We start from the raw sequence: 16,255 nt of genomic DNA on the forward strand, positions 1-16,255 counted from the left end.
CGCAGGGCACTTACATTCGAATGGAACATAAGAGAAACATACAAAATGTGCAGAGCAGGGGGTGCGAGGACTGGAATTGAGAACTGTTGCTGCACTGCTCAAAACTGGCGTTTGAATCATCAGTGGCAAATCCTTTATATATGTAAATGTACTTACAGACTGTGAGTCAGAACAGCTAGAGTGACCACCTGTCCCGCTTTACGTTGTACTGTACAGCGATTTTACTCTTTGTCCCAGCTCACGCAAATTGAGCATCTATCCCGCTTTTTCATTCGACCCTCCCTAATAAATACACGGATACGTCCATAGGCGTACTGTTAACTTATGTCCAATAGTTCAGAGGAGAGCAATAAAAGCGTTAGTCAATAGGCTGAGTCGTACGTCAATCAAACTGTTGACTGGTGCACGAACGCCTCCTCAACATTGTCAACAATCTCAAATTGGAGAGCGCGTGCGCCGTTCGGTCAGGTTAAGCAGCCATGGCCAGTGTGGCCACGAAAAGCAGAAGTGACGAGCATTTATCATGCCGTACATCACACACATTCATATCGCTCTACCGACTGCAGTAACAAGTTAGCCCCAGTAATTTTTCCAGATTCTGAAATAGCTAAGAAAATGTCGTGTGGCTGCACCAAAGCAACATCTATTGTAACAGATGTCCTTGCTCCGGTCTCAGTGGAAAAATGCATTCAAGAACTGACATCACCTATGCTTGCAGGTGGAACATGCCTATGCCTTAAGCTGTAGAAACTTTGGGTGATATTTTGGGTTAGGTAGTGTCTTAATCTTTTAGTCGGTGGGTTTAAATGTTTCTTGGTAAATTAGATAGACAATATATCTTAAGTTTAAAGTTATTACATCTGTCCCACATTGTCCCACTTTACCATGCTACTTGTCCCACATTTTGTCTGACTGGAGGTGGTCACCCTAAGAACAGCCGACATTGTAGTCTTCTCTCCCAGGTTCAGGAAACAGTCCTCCATAAAATGCACTGCACACATTTGTATATTTGGGTTCTGGAACAGTGTTGTAAGTACAACTTAACCACTGATTTCTAGTTGTTTCCTCTTTTGGAAGGCCAAACAAAGTATTTTCGCTTTCACAACGAAACAGCATCTCCACAACATGGCGGTGGCAGCAACAGCGAGAATAAAAGGTTACACCTTCTTTCTTTGCGTGAACATTTGGGCAACATTATGCAAATCTTCCCACTCAGTGATGTAGACATGTGGGGGCGTGTTTAAACGAGGCGTTTCAGGGGGACGTGGACGAGTCTTAACTTTTATAAAGAATATCTCTTTGGGTTTGAGACTTTAGTCTTTGCAACTTTACATATCTTCTTTATGCACCAAGAGCTTGTAACACTCCAAAGAGAAAGGAAAACTTGAAATCGCATCATATGACCCCATTAAAAGAACAGCATTTTAAAAATAGATAAAACATTATTTTTGTAACATTAAAAATGTCTTTACTGTCCCTTTTGATCAAGTTAATGCATCCTTGCTGAATAAAAAGTATATATTTTTCAAAAAGAAAATAAATCACACTGACCCCAAACTTTTGAACATTAGTGTAGATGTCATTTTCTTCTCTGAAATAAGCAGCAGCATTTACTCTTTACTGATTTAGTCAGAGGGATAAAAGCTATATGAACTGAAACTTTGGGTTCTAAATGTGAACGTGTGTTGTAGTACATTGACTTAAAAAAATCAGTGAAAGTTTGGTTTCTGATGATTTGTTTTCTTTAAGAGGAGTAAAATTGATCTGTGGTGGCTGGCCTGCTGTGGATGAGATAAGTCTGGATTGACAGTGATGTGAGTGGATTAGAGGAAAAGTTCCTTTCTATTGCCTCTCACTGAAGTCATCCTGTCTAAGCATATACATGCTAGTTTTTGGCCTTCATTAGAGAAGGAAAATGAACAGCACATCACTACAGACTTCTCAAAAACTCAACTGGAATCAAATCTGAGGTCTATTGGAGATTTTCTGAGAAGTTTGTTAGTAAAGACAGGTTACTGTGAGACGGTGGCTGCCAGTATGTGACTTGGGGCCCTATGATTTCCGGGATGCAGAAAACGTGGACGGAATCACAGAATCCACCCATAAAAATGTAATTTAATATATAAACCGGAATGTCATGGAATTTGCCAAATTTTGGATGGATAAATCAAAAGTCAGTCAGTACAGTTACATCAAAACACGATATGGACTAGTGTTTATGAAAATTAAGCCGCAAAAATACTATTTAAACCAGTGTGTTTTTGAGTGTCTCTCTTGTGGTTTCATTTACTACACACATACTGAAGTGTGTGTGTTTTCAGACTCTGCCACATCAACATAATAAGTAGATGAACACAAAAACATAATCCCTAGAACTGCTCTGAGAGTCATTTCATGAGCATTTTACAGTTTCTTTTGAGAAAATCTATCATCATATACAAACTGAAATTTAAAGGTCTTCACAGCAACCCTTCAAAATAAAAGTTTAACTTGAAGAAACTGTGACAGAAATATATTACTTAACATAATGATAGTACTTAAAACATTATTTTTAAAGTAATATTTACCAGAAAGATTATTTGCCAAAATTTATTTAGTAAAAAAATGTAAATACACAACACAATATTTCTGGGAATGAATGAATGATATATATATAAAATTAAAATGGAATCCAGAAAATTAAAGGAAAACAGAATCTGGTAAAAAGAAAACTGAATTTGAGGGGAAAAAAAAACAACAACAACATAATTCTTAGGACCTTAAAATTACATTTTTGTTAAATCTTTAATAAATTGCTGTTAAATATTGTAAGTTTCATTATTTTAATTAATTAGACATGCTTTTGATTAATAAAATTTAATTTAACCATTGCAAAAAAAAAAAAAGGAATCCAGAAAAAAATAAAATGGAATTTGGGGAAAAAATAACATGGATTTCATAGGGCCCTATTGTGACTTCACTTATGAAGTTTCTTTTTGTTAGTGACTTGTGTTTTATTGTCTGTGAATAATGTGTTTGAGAAAAAGCATCACTTGGCTTTAGTCCAGTACAGTGATAGTTCTGCTCTGAGTGTGTTGTAATGAGAAATCCTTCTCTCAGTTGCCTTACTTTGGCTTCTGCCACTTACAAACCTCTTAATAGATGAATAAACATCTTTCAATCTGAAAGTATTCCCATGACCCCTGTAAATTCTGTGGTCCACTCCACATTAGGCTTTCTGTGATAGATGGTGTTTTCGGTTATACCGGTGTTAAGCTGCAACACCAGTTAGATGTTTATTTTTATTTTTTTTACTTTTTATAGTAAAAAAAAAAAAACCTTAAGCCTAGTTCAGTCAGAGAGCAGACACTTTTAAGAACTAAATGTAGCATGCCAAACCGTGCGCGAGCGAACGACAATGCACCACGGAGCAGGAAGTCAGATTTTATTTGTCACGTGAGGAAAGTGAGTCGAGCTGACTGACAAGAGTGAGGTGAGAAAGACAAGATGATGGCAGAAGATTGTTTAGAAAGGAAATGCAAAGGCGCCTGTTTGGCAATATTTTCGATTTTGAAAAGCCTTTTGACTGGACGTTTTTTTAAACATTCGTTTCTTATTTATTTGGTTCCACAGTGTTTGCTGATAACTTTATTTAAACTTTGCGTATTTTATTTATTTTTATTTTACATCAAGCTTTCTTATTCGTTTTGCTAATAAACGTTCTGTTTCTTATTTATCTGGTTCCACAGTGTTTGCTGATTTTTATTTACCTATTTAAACTTTGTGTAGCCTAAGTAATTTATTTTATTAGGCATATGTGGTGTATTTTTATTAAGACTGTTAATAAAAGTTCTATCAGTTTGACGTTGTTGTTGATTGAATTGAATCAACGCAGAATTGCTGCTAATTTGAAAGTGAAAGTAAAATGCACACGGTGCTTTTTCAAACTATTTGAAAGCCAAGAAATCAGAGGAATTCAGAGCAAGTCTGCAGATTTGAGTTGACAGATTTCATAGAAAATCGTGTAGTGTATGATGGTCACAGACTGATTCCCTCCAGTCGGAAGAAATAAAACATGTTTGATATTTTGAGCCGATTTTAGAACACCTATTGTTTTCATTTGTCACGCGTCCCCTAGCAACAAGGCGCACGTTTCTGCATGAGTTTGTTGTGATCAGAACCAGTCTGGTGCTGGTAATGTATGATCTTCAGTTGTTTAATGTATGATGGCCAGTTTTTCTTCTGTGACTTACAAAGTCAGTAAATGTATGATGCCCAGTTTTTTAAAAAATCTGTTCCGGTATTAAAAGTCGTGTAGTGTATTCCAGCCTTAACTCATGCTTATTTTCTCTCAGATATCAAACAGATGACAATCAGTGAAAATTCTTCAAAAACAACTCAGATAGGGACCCCATTTTTCTTTTACATGATGTGTTCACTCTAGAGAGAGTGCCAGAAAGATTGAAAATGAATGCAGCAGGTCATTCAGTCTTGAGACAAGCTCTTTAAAAATAACTAATCAAAATACTTAAAAAAGAGTTCAGAACTCCCTTCAAGCCATTTGTGGTATAAAAAATAGTGTTCAGGCTTATTATGATTATTACGGTAATCTGCAGGAAGTGCAGATAGACAGCGTTTGAGGTGTTTTGTTTTATAAAGTCTGATTATATACAATAGCACAACCCTTCTCAACAATTCACTTAATTTGAGGTATAATTCTTTTCCGCTGGCAGTTCAAAGTCTAATACTCAGGCTAGGTGTTCAAATCCCATTATGAACATAGTAGTAATGCTTAATTAGTTAATAAATGTTAATTGATTTGTGAATATTGAATGCCTGGGAACTTATAAGACTGTAGCCAGCCTTTATATTTTCCAGTACTGATCTCATAGGGTTTCTTTAGGTTAAATTCTCTAAAACAGCTGATTATAATTTTTGTTTGTTTATTTAGCTGACTAGCTGATAACTTGTTTTTTTGGATCTGCCAAATGTTGTTGTAGACTTGCTTGGATCCACCTTTTCTGCGCAAAAGTAGCAATGCTTTTTTTCTGAGCATGCTGGGCACTGGCTCAAGATGTGATGTTGTCAGGGATTTCTTCAGTGATCTGGGACAGATTGGAAACAGCTGTTAGGAGGCTAACAGAACTGGAATTATGAGGCATTGAGTGTAAATGATGTGATTAAAAAATAGATCAGAAACGAGAGATTAGAACAGTTTCATTATGCATCGTAATTAATCAACTTATTACTGAACAAATCTGTGGTGTGATGTAGCCTGCAGTGTTCTCTTTAAATTGTGGTCATTCATTTAAAGCAATAGTTCACCCAAAAATAAAAATCCTGAACTGCTGAATAAAAGTATAAAAAAAAGCATACAGACTGCAAACTTTTGATATATATTTGCTATAAAAGTGCTGTGTAGATCTGGTGGTGTATTCCAAGGTTTTTTTTTTTTTTGGAACAAAACACTAATTAATGTGAGGAAAAGACAGCAGTTAAAGTATTTTTTATGGTTTTGAAAGTTTTGTTGCTCCTTTTTTAATATTTTTATCTTCACACCTTTGGATTCATCATCACTGGAGCTCCACAGAGACCGTTAATGTGTTAACGAGAATGTGACCTATTGTTATTGTCCTCTTTATTTAGCTGAGTCGGTAATCATAATCCTACGTTCTTTCCGGAAGAAGTTCATTCCGTCAAGCCTTACAGTAATGTCAGCATTTGTGAAAGCAGATTTTCATAGCCTGTTAAAGGACATTATGGCTTTGAGCAATTTTATGAGGTTTTAATAGACTGCTTGTGATGCCACAAAACAGCTAAAGGAATAAGGTCACCTACAAGCTTTATAAGGGTTTTTGTTTTTCTTTGGCTATCTTCGTCCTTCCTTTTTCCTCACTGTGTTCTGATACAAGACAGAAGGCACTACAAAGAAAAGTACATTCATCACTTTGAACCAATTTCACAATAACTATCACTCAGGTCTTTATTTACACCTCCACACTTTATTATTAGTTTATTATTTTTAGAACAGCAGAAAGAAAAAGTAGAGAGAGAGAAAGAAAACAGGACCATGGCATGACAGGCTAGACTCAAACACCAGTCAAAAGTTTCAAGACACTTGACAGAATTTCTTATGATCTTAAAAGTCTTTTGACCTAGAGATTTAAATGATTAAAATAACTGACATTTAGTTTTATAGTTATAAATCTGACAAAATGTTTGCCATAATCTAGGTAAGGGGTATTTTCAAGAAATTAAAATATAAGATTTTATATACATTTTATATAGTCTTTATATAATTCCCATACTTGCCTTTGTTTTATTGTATTCTTGTATTTTTATTTTATTTAATGTTTTTTTTTTTTATATAAGTATTATTTAAAAAAAAAAAAATGTTGAAATGGTAGCATACAGAGTGTCTCCAAACTTGTAACTGGAGTAATGATGCTGAAATTTCAGCTTTGCCATCACAAGAACAAATTACATTTTAAAATATCAAATAAATACAGCCTTGGTGAGCATTAGAGACTTTTTTCAAAAACATTAAAAAGTCTTCCAACCCCAAACTTTAAATTGTGGTGTATATATCTGATAAACGTCACAAAATGTTGTACTATAAAATATCTTTACTGTAAAATAAGACCAGAGATCCCGGCTGCCCAGCACAGAGTATAATTGATCTTTTCTTTCTTCTTTTCTCCAAGTGATGTTCTGTCTTTCTGTTGGTGCCGTGTTATTTTGAGTAGCGCACCGAATAGATGAATGCAGATTCTCTATCTCTGCCTCTTAGTGCAGGGGAGTAGAAAGGCTAATTGAATAGCATAGCTGTAATAGGGTAGATTTAATTTGCATTGCCCTCACTGAAAACCAATTAGGAAAACGGTGCGGAGGGGTGGCCGCCTTCTACAGTGACACACTCTCTGTCTGCAGACTTTCACAGGACATGCAGCCAAGCCTTTCGCCAAATGTTTGCCAATGCTGGCAGGATTCCAGACTTGACCCAATACAAATGGCTCCCTGGCTGTTGGAAAAAAGGCTTAACTGACAGCCAAACATACTAATTAATATTGACAATGAGGAGAAGACAAGCTCAGCTCTGCAAAGCTGACACAATGCTGGACTTTTCAGACCCTTTTTTTGGTTTGAAGATAGACATTGGGCCAAAGGGACGGTCAGTTGTTTGGTGCTGAACTGACATGACGGCTTGCTAATCTGTTCCCATCCCATACAATTGTTTCTTATTGTATGAGAATAGTGTTATATTAATTATTATTAATGCATTCATGGACCTGGGATGAGTTTTATATATACCAGATGCTTGGTAATGTTTCTGTTATAATTATAAACAATTTAAGTCTTTTTTTTTCTTTTTCTAATTAAAAATTTAATATTATTATTATTATTATTATTATTATTAAATAATAATTCATTTATAATATTTTGAATTAAGAATTAAAAGATTTTGTTAATACATTTAATTAAGAATTAAAATTATTATTATTATTATTATTATTATTAAATAATAATTCATTTATAATATTTTGAATAAAAAAAAAAAATTAATTACATTTTGAGGACTGCAAAATGTATTAACATGTAAATGCAGTCATAAATGAGGGGATATATCATTAATATAAATAAATATTTAATTAAATTTTGAGGACTGCAAAATGTATTAACATGTAAATGCAGTCTTTTAAATGGCAAATCAAGTGTGTTTTATTATAAAATTAATTTAAATAATATCATACTTTGACAAGCATATGTAAAGAAATCAAATTTAAATGTTTGTTGTTGTTGTTGTTATTATCATTATATTGTCAAAGTAATTTTTTGAGTGAAGTGGAAGTTATCCTCAAACACTGAGGAAGGAAATGGTAATTGAGAATAAACTGAAATGAATCATTGTTCTGTATTATTTTTCTGATTTTAACTTGACTAGCGAGGACTTGTTTATAAATTCCAGAGGTGAACACATTGATGATGGGTGTTGGTTTGATGGTAGGTCTTTTTCTTGCTCTCTCTCAGCCACTTTCTCTTTTTTTCCTGCCTGATCATTTTTCTCTCTCTTTTGAGGGCTGCTGATGTCCAGATGTCTGTTTGCGTTATGGACGCTAGTGTGGTGGGTTGCTGGAGGGGTGAGCTTGTGTTGCCCAATTGCCTGTTGGCAGGGTGTTGGAGCCATGCAGCTGGGGACGAGTAGGGCTATAAATACCCTGCCGCTCACTCTCTAGAGGCCAGTGGCTGTGCAGTGCACTAGCTCTTTCTCTGATCTACAGCAGCTCTTTCAGCACACAGCAACTGAAAGGTCACTGAGTGGTCAGCCATGCAAATGACGGATCTCTGATGGCTGCGTGATTATACACTCTTATAAAGGTTCTTTAGTAGTTTTTTGCAGCACATTCTACTAAAACCTTCTTATTAACACCTATTATCACTTTTTAGTTCTACATAAAAAAACATTAAAAACTTTTATATGTTTATTTTTATTTATTTTTTATTTTTTTTTTAGGACTGACTCAACTCAGTGAATTAATAAAATTGGGTCCAAAAGGTGACATGTATTACCTAGTATAAATATTTTGAAATAAGATCATAAAATCAGCTTAATAAAACTTTTTGTTTAAATTCTAATAACTAAAAATTTACCATTTCAGTTTAAATCAGGGGTGTCAAACTCAGTTCCTGGAGGGCCACAGCCCTGCAGAGCAAAGCACATGTTTTAATTGGCATGAATTGAAATAATATCATACATAATTTTATTATTATTATCATATTTCCAGTAGGCATTTTTATTATATTCTTATTATATTAAGCACCATTTTCAGTGTGTGTGGCTCTTGAATTGGACATTATAATTGGAATTTAAATTATTATTATTATTATTATTTTAAGGACTGACTGTCCATGCTGTGATTGAATGAAATCAGGACCAGGAATGAAATGGAATGAAATTAGGAAAAGTTATGAGAAAAATAGTGGGGAAAAATATAATCAAATAATAAAATAATAATAAAATATAATAAAAAAAAATATTACAATAAAATAACTAGGTTAAAATTATATGAAAAAAAAAAACTCAATCAACTGTACTAATAATTATATGTTAAAATAGAAACATAAAAATAGAAAACATTTTACTGGTAATATTTTCCACAATTTTATAATATTTTTCACCATAGATATGGTCTTTATGTATGAAAATGTATATACTGTAGCAGCTGACTTTATTTTAGCAAGGGGTGTCGTAATATTCTGGGGACCATGCCAGCATCAAATAATTTGGCTTTAGACAACATAAGTGATGGAAGTATTTCTGTATTTTACACATTTCTACATGTGCTGTATTTGAAACTTCTCCATTCATCCATTCACTCATTTATTTATTTTTGGACCAGTGGAATGATTATTTTAAGAAAATGTCATATGAGCCACGTCAAGGATACAGACAGTTTTATCAGATCAGTTGTGATGCAATCACTGACTCCCATAAACACACACACTCTCAAACGCTCAGACAACATCCAGCCAACCACAGCCAAAAGACACAGTTGCACGAAAGCATAACACAACCTGCCTGGGGGTCACCAGGCTATTCAAGGCTATTTGTTTTCACGTACTTGTCAATGATCAAATCATTTTCCCTTCGCAGCTATTCACACAACGGTCTAATTTTAGCCCTGTATATTATCCATGGTTCAGGATCGCAGTGTAACGTTTCTGAATCTTCTCTAGAACAAAGGCTGCCCCCCGTTACACCTGACTGCTGCTATGAATTAGTAAACATGCTTTTTGTTCCTTCTGCTTCCTGTGATCTGGAGAACTAAGCTAACCGTTAGGCTAACTCATCTTAAGAACGGTCGCTCAGGCAGGTGTGAGTATCTGGAGATCTCAAATCCCTCATATGTAGGTACTGTAGTCTTGCTGGGTCATTACATGGCCGGGTTTTGGTGCTTTTTATACCACATTAGTTTATTTAATGAAGTATTTTGCACTGTTGGCATCATAGATATAGTCAATCCAATATCAGTCCTGCATAGTTCTAGTGAAAATGCTTTTATTTTTATTAACCAACAAACAAAAATTAAAAACATAACATCCCAAAACTAAAAACTAAAATATACGGTAACACCAACAAAATATAAAAAATTAATATATACTACACAGTTCCTGTAGTACACAGTACAATATTACGAACTACGAATTTATTTATTTCAAAATAATTTTTTGGGAAACATGCACCACATTTCACAACTTAATCCATACATCATAATTTTTGCATATTGACTGACTTAAATAGTCACACTACTTGACGCTGATTTGGAGGGCAAATTTTATTTATGGCTTTTTTCAGTTTGCATCAATTTTTATTTGCATTCATACTTTTTTTTTTTTAAGTCCTGTATTTAAATTATAATTGGAAAACGGCAACAACAAGATTTTTAATGTGGTCTCACATTTTTGGACATTTGAGTGTGACTTAACACTGCTTCATACTGAGTGAAGTGACTGTTTCTTGAATGTTCAGTTTGTTCACTCATAATATTTCAGTCAGATCATATGAGGCTGACAGCCACTTGAATCTGTAAGCTTTTCGGGCACTAAGAGCTTTTGCTGAAGCCAAACATCTGGTTCAGCCTCCTGCTAGCAGGAATAATAGCAGCAAGCAAAATAATTTCTTGTATGTTTGTGTGTTGTCCATTTACAGCAGTTTAATATACCCACATTCTGTTTTCATGCTTGTTTGTTCTCTACAATCAAATGGAGCAGGCATTAGTGTTTTGTATATAACCCAAACCAGTTAATGGACACACATACACATGCACAAACAGACAAACTGATAAGCTCCTGTTTGCTTGCCAGAGTAGTAATAGCCCCTGGTAATGTGTAAAGAACATGATGATGGTGTAATGTTGCTTTGTACTCAATGGCCACCTGCTAAAGTCAGGCCTTACAGGAAACCAGCACTGTTGACAAGACCCACAAAAGAGTCACTCTGCTAATAAAGTACACACAGTGTAAACACAGACACACTAGCAAAAAGCAAATTGAAATAAATGCATGAGATATAATATTCAAACTTTAATACTCAAAAAACATTCCTGAAAAAAACATTAAAAAAAACATTAAAGTTTATATTTTCATCTTTGACCTAGCAGAAATGGCACATAAAAGTAAGGCTGGTTCTGAGAAAAGCTTTAACATTATTTGCAGATGTCACTTGTCTGATATTTAGTGTCTTATGTAGAGATAACATAAGTGTCCAAATGCTTTTAGGGCCACAATGGATATATACATTTTTATATTTTCTTTTATAACATCACTGAAGATCAGAAAATACAATGTGCATACAGCATGTTATTTATTTATGGATTATTTCTGTAATAATATTACTTCTGTATGACTGTTTAACTGCTTAAAAGGTTAGGGTCTGTAATATATTTATTAAATATTTATATATCTATAAATCAGTTAATATGCTGATTTGGTGGTCAAGAAACAACTTCTTTTTTTTTTCAATGTTGAAAACAATTTTGCTTGGTAATATGTTTGTGGAAACCATGATGCATTTTTTTATTTCATTCTTTGATGAATAGAGTTCAATAGAACAACATTTATTTGACAGAAATCTTTTATAACATTATAAATGTCTTTACTGATACTTTTAATTTAATGCATTCTTCCTGAATAAAAGTAGGCCTATTAATTAATTAAAAATACAATATTTTACTATTTGCTATATGTCTATTCATCCTATATTTATGTTTTGTTTCTGTGTTTTCCAGAAACTGAGGAATGAGGTGTTTCCATTGCATTTATCCGAGTTATCGCCTCAGCATGTGGAAGCGTACCAGCTGCTAGACGACAGGAAACACAAACTCTCACCCGAGACCGCCGCTCTCTACCTGCTTCGACAACAGCACAAACTATTGGTCAGTCTGCGTTCATCTATTCTCCTAACCATATGCCAGACATCTTAATGTTTAAGGGTTTCGTTTTGGGAAAGTAAAGATGGAAGTGTTCTGTTCTGCCTAAATGCTTGCTTAATATTTGCTTAAATTGATTTTAACATCACACAAACATATACACACACCAGAGATATTGGATGATTGGATGTGTTGGGCCTGATGTAAATTAATTGCATTGATTAAATGCACACACTAGCTTATATTGCTGTCACATCATGTTACCCAGTAGAAACTGTTTGTGAGTCATTAGGTTTCCCCTTTCAGTAGCTTCCAATACTGTTAAAGGTGTGTTGTTCACAGCATACTGGATTACATGTACTGAATTTAACTCGAATGTATGGAGTTGAGTTTTACTGCATTATGTAGTGCACGTCTATTGGCTTATGCTGTATCACAAATGTAATGTTGACATAATTATGCAGTTCACTTGTCTCTTCTCATGATTGCACATCATCAGCTTCATGTGATCACGTTGTACGTTCGGTTCTCTTTCTCAGTCTCAATTTCTCTTTTTGTTTCTCGTGTTGTAAGTATTGTGGACGCACAGAGCTGCAGCTCCTCTCACCTGTTAGTTGCTTGGCAACAGCATTTTTATAAAAGCAGTCCATTAGCATGTAATTTATCCTGTTTTGGTGTGTCACAATTTTGCATTGTTCCGTAACTGAGAATGAGCATGTAGAAGTGGTGCATTTGTTTGTGTGTATGTGGAGAGGCAGCCAGTCATCAGCTTCTTCAGTGCCTGTTTGGCAGCTCTGTTTTGAGGGAACACTCAAGTGTAATAAAATAATTAAGTGTTGATGGAAAACCATCCGTGCAGAATGACATCTTGAAAATATGTGCGTTTGGAGTGGTGTTAGCAAAGTGAGCAGTAAGGTGTGTTGGGCTTCTAGATATGGAAAAGAGTTTCTTTCCTTTGACAAGATGATGTTTTTGGCTCATTAATGAAACTTATTAAGGACTGTCACATTATTCACAATTCATATTTGTTTCAAGCAGGTGCATATAGGAACCATCTGAAAACTAAAGGGACATTGTGAAATTTTCTTACTCATGAATAATAATTTCACCCAGTACACTAACCCAGAAGTTTTCAAACCAGGGTCCAGAAACCCCAAAGTGGGGCACAAAGAGTGTTATAGGAAAAATGAGAAGGAAAAGATTTTGCAAATGTATTTTTAGGGCTGTACATTTTTATAAATTTAAGATATTTATTAAATATATAAAACAACAATAAATAACAAAAAACACACATATTAAAAAAAAAAAAAAATTGTGAAGAATTATGTTAAATAAAGTAATTAATTACATTTAAATGAAAATGTTTTAACATATAATATATAATAAAAGTTTTAGCATATAATATTAATAATGGGTAGAAAAGCAATATGCTCATGCATATGTTAGTCACCGATTTTGGATTTGGTATAATGATAAATGTTTAATATATAGAATAACATGTATTTATAATATCGAACTTTGTTGCAAAATGTAACAGAAGTAGCAGCAGATTTCTTTTGCATTGTAACTTGGTCCATGGTAAATTATTCAAAATCAAAAAAGAAATATAAATTGTGTACAGAATCATTTGTTCATTGTTTTAAGTTTTTGTTGTGTTAATATTGAAAGTAGAAAAATTAAAAAAATTCTTCCAAAAAACGAAAAACAAGAATTCCGCTTAATTTTTCATTAATGGGTGAAAAAAAAAAAAAAAAAAAAAAACAGCTTGAATATTCGATTTCTACATGTGGGCGGGAATGAAACGCTCCTTTCTGCTGATTGGTCAGCAGATCAAACCACGCCGTCATCAGTTCTTCCGCAGTTCTGCTCAGCAAAATAATAGTCCTCCACTGCTGCAGGTGTACGGATTCTCAACACGTTTATTGCAACTACATTTAATCTTTTTCTTATCAAACAACCGGACTAAAGAATAGCTCAAAGTTCCAAAATGTAAAAGAAATAAAAAGATCTAGACAGGGCATTCTGCTGTGTAGACCAGCAGTTCTCAAAGTGCCAGGGGGTCCTCGAAATAATTAGCTATAGCCTGAATTAGCTTATACACTTCTAAAATGTAAAAGTTTTAAAAGGATTTACAGTATTTTTAGGACATTTTCAGATATTTAGACTAATATAGTAAAAAAGTAAGCACACGCATGAAAACACCATGCTTGCCTATGTTTACATAATTGCTAATGAAGTTAGAACAGCATTGTGACCACATTACAAGCCTTCCATAGACCTCTAATTTCATTATCCTTCTTATTAACGCTTAGAAGGAGCCAATCTGGCCAGACTACTTCCTCCTTCTGTCTCTGTCTCCCTCTTCTCTTTCACAACCAAAGAGGCCAGTAATACCTGAAGAAAGCTGTCTGTTAGCATTCCAATTAATCTCAATGCTAGTTGCTTTTTTTAGCCAATCCTCTCAGGCGTAAATGTCATGTGACTAATCACTCTAGAGCTGTGGGAAAATGACATCATGATAATGGTAATTGGCTAATCACACTACAAGAACATGCAAAGTCGAAAAACCTTCACTAGTGTCTATCCTAAGCTGTGATGTTCATCTGCAGGCATTAAAACTAGTCCCAACGGGTGAGGGGACTGTGAGAGGCTAATGAGAGGCTGTCCACCAGTTCCGTCTCCACACGTGATCTCACATCTCTTCACACACTCAATACTCTTCCTGTTCACATAACAACAAATTACTGCTGTTTTCCGCTTTTAAAAATAAAGGTTCTTTATTGGTATCCATGGTTTCATGAAGAACCTTAAATATCCATGGAACCTTTCCATTGCGCAAACTAGAAAAAGTTCTTCACACTAATCAAAAATTATTCTTTTAAGAACTGTTACATGAAACATTCTTTGAGGAACCAAAAATGGTTCTTTAATTGCATTGCTGTGAAAACCCCCTTTTGGAATCTTTATTTTATAGAGTGTTGCCAGTCTCTTTGGCCCCCCTTAATGTGTTTTGTATCTAGGGCTGAGAATCCATACAGATTTCCTGATTTGATTCTGTTCTGATTCACAAGCTCTCAGGCCGATAAGCTTTGATTCTCATTCATTTGGATGTATTTCAGATATAATCTCCATTTTGCTTAAATACAAAATAAATGTTCTGTCTGCTAAAGCTATAAATTATAGAAGACTGATTCAGACTGATTCACAAGAACTGGCTCATACAACAAAACCAGGCAACACTAGCTGTGCTTTATGTATCTGATACTTCATACCAGTAATGTGCCACATTTTACAGATTTTGGGCTCAGTAATAATATTTTTGAAAGAAATTAATACTTTTATTTGAGAATAATCATGAATCATTAGTCATTAAATTAAATAAAAGTGACAGTAAAGACTTTTTATTTTATTAACAAATCCTAATTTCTGAAAGATAATTTAACACTGATGACTGGAGTAATGGCTGCTGAAAATTCAGCTCTGCCATCACAGAAATAAATGACATTATATTATATTATAATATAATATAATAATATAATATAATATAATATAATATAATATAATATAATATAATATAATATAATATAATATAATATATATAAAATAATATAATATAATTTTAAAAGAAACATACCTTACTTTTGATCAAGTAAATGCAGCCTTGGTGAGCATAAGAAACTTTAAAAAACAGAAAAAATATATATATATATCTTACTAACTCCAAATGTTTGAATTGTAATGTAAATTAGATAGTTGACAGATTGCGATCCTTTTCTGTGCAGGTGAAAATTTTTCATTTCTGGCTTAATAAGGTGAGAAAAGCAACATGAGGTAGCAGTGTCACACATCTGGATGAAAATGATACCCCTGACATCTCCCTTTCCCTCTTTCTTTTGTCTTTCTTTGAATATCTCCCATTAGAAGAGACAAAAAAATAAAAGAGCTGATGACACAGGAGAAATCAGCGGAGCTGAAATCTCTTCCTTCTCTGCCAACTTTCACAATCATTTTTGAAGGATGAAAGAGTGACGCAGGAGCTGGAGAGATGAGAGGGGGATGCCTGGAAGAGGAGGATGAGAGACAGAGAGTGAAATCAAAGAAGCAGTGATGTAAGAGAAGCCCCCATAGGTCTCTCTCCTGTCCGTCTGTCGAGAAAACCACACCATCTCTTTGACTCTACCGCAAATTAGAGGGCTGTGAATGTCATTTTCATTGTGTTTATTTCTAAAACACTGTAATTATACTTTTTGTATTTCTTCACTGCTTTTATTATAGTGTTGAAGGATAAAAACATCAGAAAAGTATGCTAAAAACAAACAAAAAAAAAAAATAAGATCTAACACTTAATC

The 16,255-nt window shown here is 34.1% G+C and overlaps 1 protein-coding gene across 21 annotated transcripts in view; it reads left to right on the forward strand.

Moving 5' to 3' along the window:
- The window catches only part of LOC109070212 (RIMS-binding protein 2-like), a 112,960-nt gene that overhangs the window by 18,574 nt on the left and 78,131 nt on the right, over positions 1-16,255 (forward strand). For 20 of the 21 annotated variants that reach the window (XR_006160665.1, XR_006160667.1, XR_006160666.1 and 17 more), the window contains one exon: positions 11,766-11,912. Coding sequence is in view for 17 of the 21 variants with exons in the window: in XM_042762520.1 (XP_042618454.1) it covers positions 11,766-11,912 (147 nt within the window). In the remaining 4 variants the exon portion in view is untranslated. Of the gene's footprint in view, positions 1-11,765; positions 11,913-15,827; positions 16,016-16,255 lie in introns of all 21 variants that reach the window. The other variant, XM_042762530.1, reaches the window with a different exon arrangement.

Source organism: Cyprinus carpio, chromosome A8, assembly GCF_018340385.1.
Source record: "Cyprinus carpio isolate SPL01 chromosome A8, ASM1834038v1, whole genome shotgun sequence".
NCBI classification, from domain to species: Eukaryota; Metazoa; Chordata; class Actinopteri; order Cypriniformes; family Cyprinidae; genus Cyprinus; species Cyprinus carpio.